General features: G+C 45.7%; 1 protein-coding gene across 1 annotated transcript in view; it reads right to left on the bottom strand.

Moving 5' to 3' along the window:
* Window positions 1-1,543: 1,543 nt before the first annotated feature.
* The window catches only part of LOC121838678 (cytochrome P450 27C1-like), a 20,165-nt gene continuing 19,554 nt past the window's right edge, over window positions 1,544-2,154 (bottom strand). The window contains 2 exon segments of the mRNA XM_042313658.1: window positions 1,544-1,840; window positions 1,945-1,976. Of these exon segments, the coding sequence (XP_042169592.1) occupies window positions 1,756-1,840; window positions 1,945-1,976 (117 nt within the window). The 3' untranslated portion in view covers window positions 1,544-1,755.

Here is a 2,154-nt window from a genome sequence, read left to right as displayed (position 1 = left end):
AAGTAACATGTGTAAACAGTGGTTTAGTGGGTGTGGAGAGAGGGCCCAGATGAAAAGTAACATGTGTAAACAGTGGTTTAGAGGGTGTGGAGAGAGGGGCCTAGATGAAAAGTAACATGTGTAAACAGTGGTTTAGTGGGTGTGGAGAGAGGGGCCCAGATGAAAAGTAACATGTATAAACAGTGGTTTAGTGGGTGTGGAGAGAGGGGCCCAGATGAAAAGTAACATGTATAAACAGTGGTTTAGTGGGTGTGGAGAGAGGGGCCCAGATGGGGCCCAGAAGAAAAGGTCAAACTTAGGACACAAGACAGAATACGGAACAGGAAGTGACTTTATTACGGAACTCAACAGGAAGTGACTTTATTCTTGGACATGGAACCATCATCTCAATTAGTTAACGTGGAATTTATAGAAACTGGTCGGACATTAGTCTACCAATCATAGATGAACATCCAATTCTCTTCCTTACGAAGTTCAAACAGGGAGACTCGGTTAGACCCTGGCACCTTTTGACGTCAGACTCATTTCACTGCTCAGAGCAGTACGACACCAAAACAACAAGACACTTTCTAAATACCTTTTCCCATGAGGTTTCCAGATCTGGAATCTCTATGAAAAACCTTCTTCCTCATCAAACAGAAGGAACCTACAGTTTATGTATTTCTCTGCCCTTCGACAAGCCCGCTCTCCATTTCCATCCTTTCTTCATAAATAGTCTCTCTGCGGTGCTTCCTACATACAGTATAAAACAACAGTCTCTCACGTGACCAGGAAACAAGTCCGGGAAGAAACCCCCAAAAAAACAGTTTGAACAATTCAAGGTCAGTCAGAAAAATAAAATAAAGTACCTTTTGAACATATAAAGATTGTAAGAGATTTGAAGAAGTGCACTGGGTTAGTTTCTGTGTGCTCATTTATAACCTAAACAAACAGGTTATTCCAGTCTCTGTTTGAAATTGCATAGCTAGTCAATGTAATGTAGATAGAACTGCACAGGTTGTTTGTTAGCTAGACAGTTTTTTTTCTTCAGTTTTTTTGTATTAAAAAAAAAAATTATATGCCAACATTCCATTCAAACACTGCAGCCAATCCACAGCCAGACACTGCAGCCAATCCACAGCCAGACACTGCAGCCAATCCACAGCCAGACACTGCAGCCAATCCAGCAGCCAGACACTGCAGCCAATCCACAGCCAGACGCTGCAGCCAATCCACAGCCAGACAGCCAATCCACAGCCAGACACTGCAGCCAATCCACAGCCAGACACTGCAGCCAATCCACAGCCAGACACTGTGCTGAAGTCAGTTGATAACAGGACTTAGAAAAGTTGTAAATGAAACAAGTATTGATATTGTATATATATATAAAAAGCTGACACTTATGGTCTGTGTACATCCTGTATCTTAGAGGCTGTTTACACAGAACAATGGCATCTGGGTACAGGATGGTATAAACCTGCCTTACGACAGTCTGTCTGTTATTCTCCAAATTTACCTCCTCACTAGAGAGATAAAGAGAAGAAAGGAGTGAAACAGTGTATCTGTCCAGGGTTGTCTGTCGGCAAACTGCAGGTTGATGGGCGCAGTAGGACAGAGGACGGCCGTGGGTTTTGGTCTAGGGTTGTCTGTCGGCAAACTGCAGGTTGATGGGCGCAGTAGGACAGAGGACGGCCGTGGGTTTTGGTCTAGGGTTGTCTGTCGGCAAACTGCAGGTTTATGGGCGCAGCAGGACAGAAGACGGCCGTGGGTTTTGGTCTAGGGTTGTCTGTCGGCAAACTGCAGGTTGATGGGCGCAGCAGGACAGAGGAGGCCGTGGGTTTTGGTTTTGTCTGTCGGCAAACTGCAGGTTTATGGGTTTTGTCTGTCGGCAAACTGCAGGTTTATGGGCGCAGCAGGACAGAGGAGGCCGTGGGTTTTGGCTAGGGATTTCTTCTGTGACGGGACAGCAGCAGAGGAATCTGGAACCTCTGGACCAGCTGGAGGAGAAGAAGAGACAAACACAACCTCTGGACCAGCTGGAGGAGAAGAGAAGAGACAAACACAACCAGTATTAACCAGCTGGAGGAGAAGAAGAGACAAACACAACCAGTATTAACCAGCTGGAGGAGGAGAAGAGACAAACACAACCGGTATTAACCTCTGGATCAGCTGGAG

This window comes from Oncorhynchus tshawytscha, unplaced genomic scaffold (assembly GCF_018296145.1).
Source record: "Oncorhynchus tshawytscha isolate Ot180627B unplaced genomic scaffold, Otsh_v2.0 Un_contig_4021_pilon_pilon, whole genome shotgun sequence".
In the NCBI taxonomy this organism is placed as follows: domain Eukaryota; kingdom Metazoa; phylum Chordata; class Actinopteri; order Salmoniformes; family Salmonidae; genus Oncorhynchus; species Oncorhynchus tshawytscha.
The sequence above is the reverse complement of the archived record's forward strand: the minus strand, read 5'-3'. Positions and strand labels throughout refer to the sequence as shown.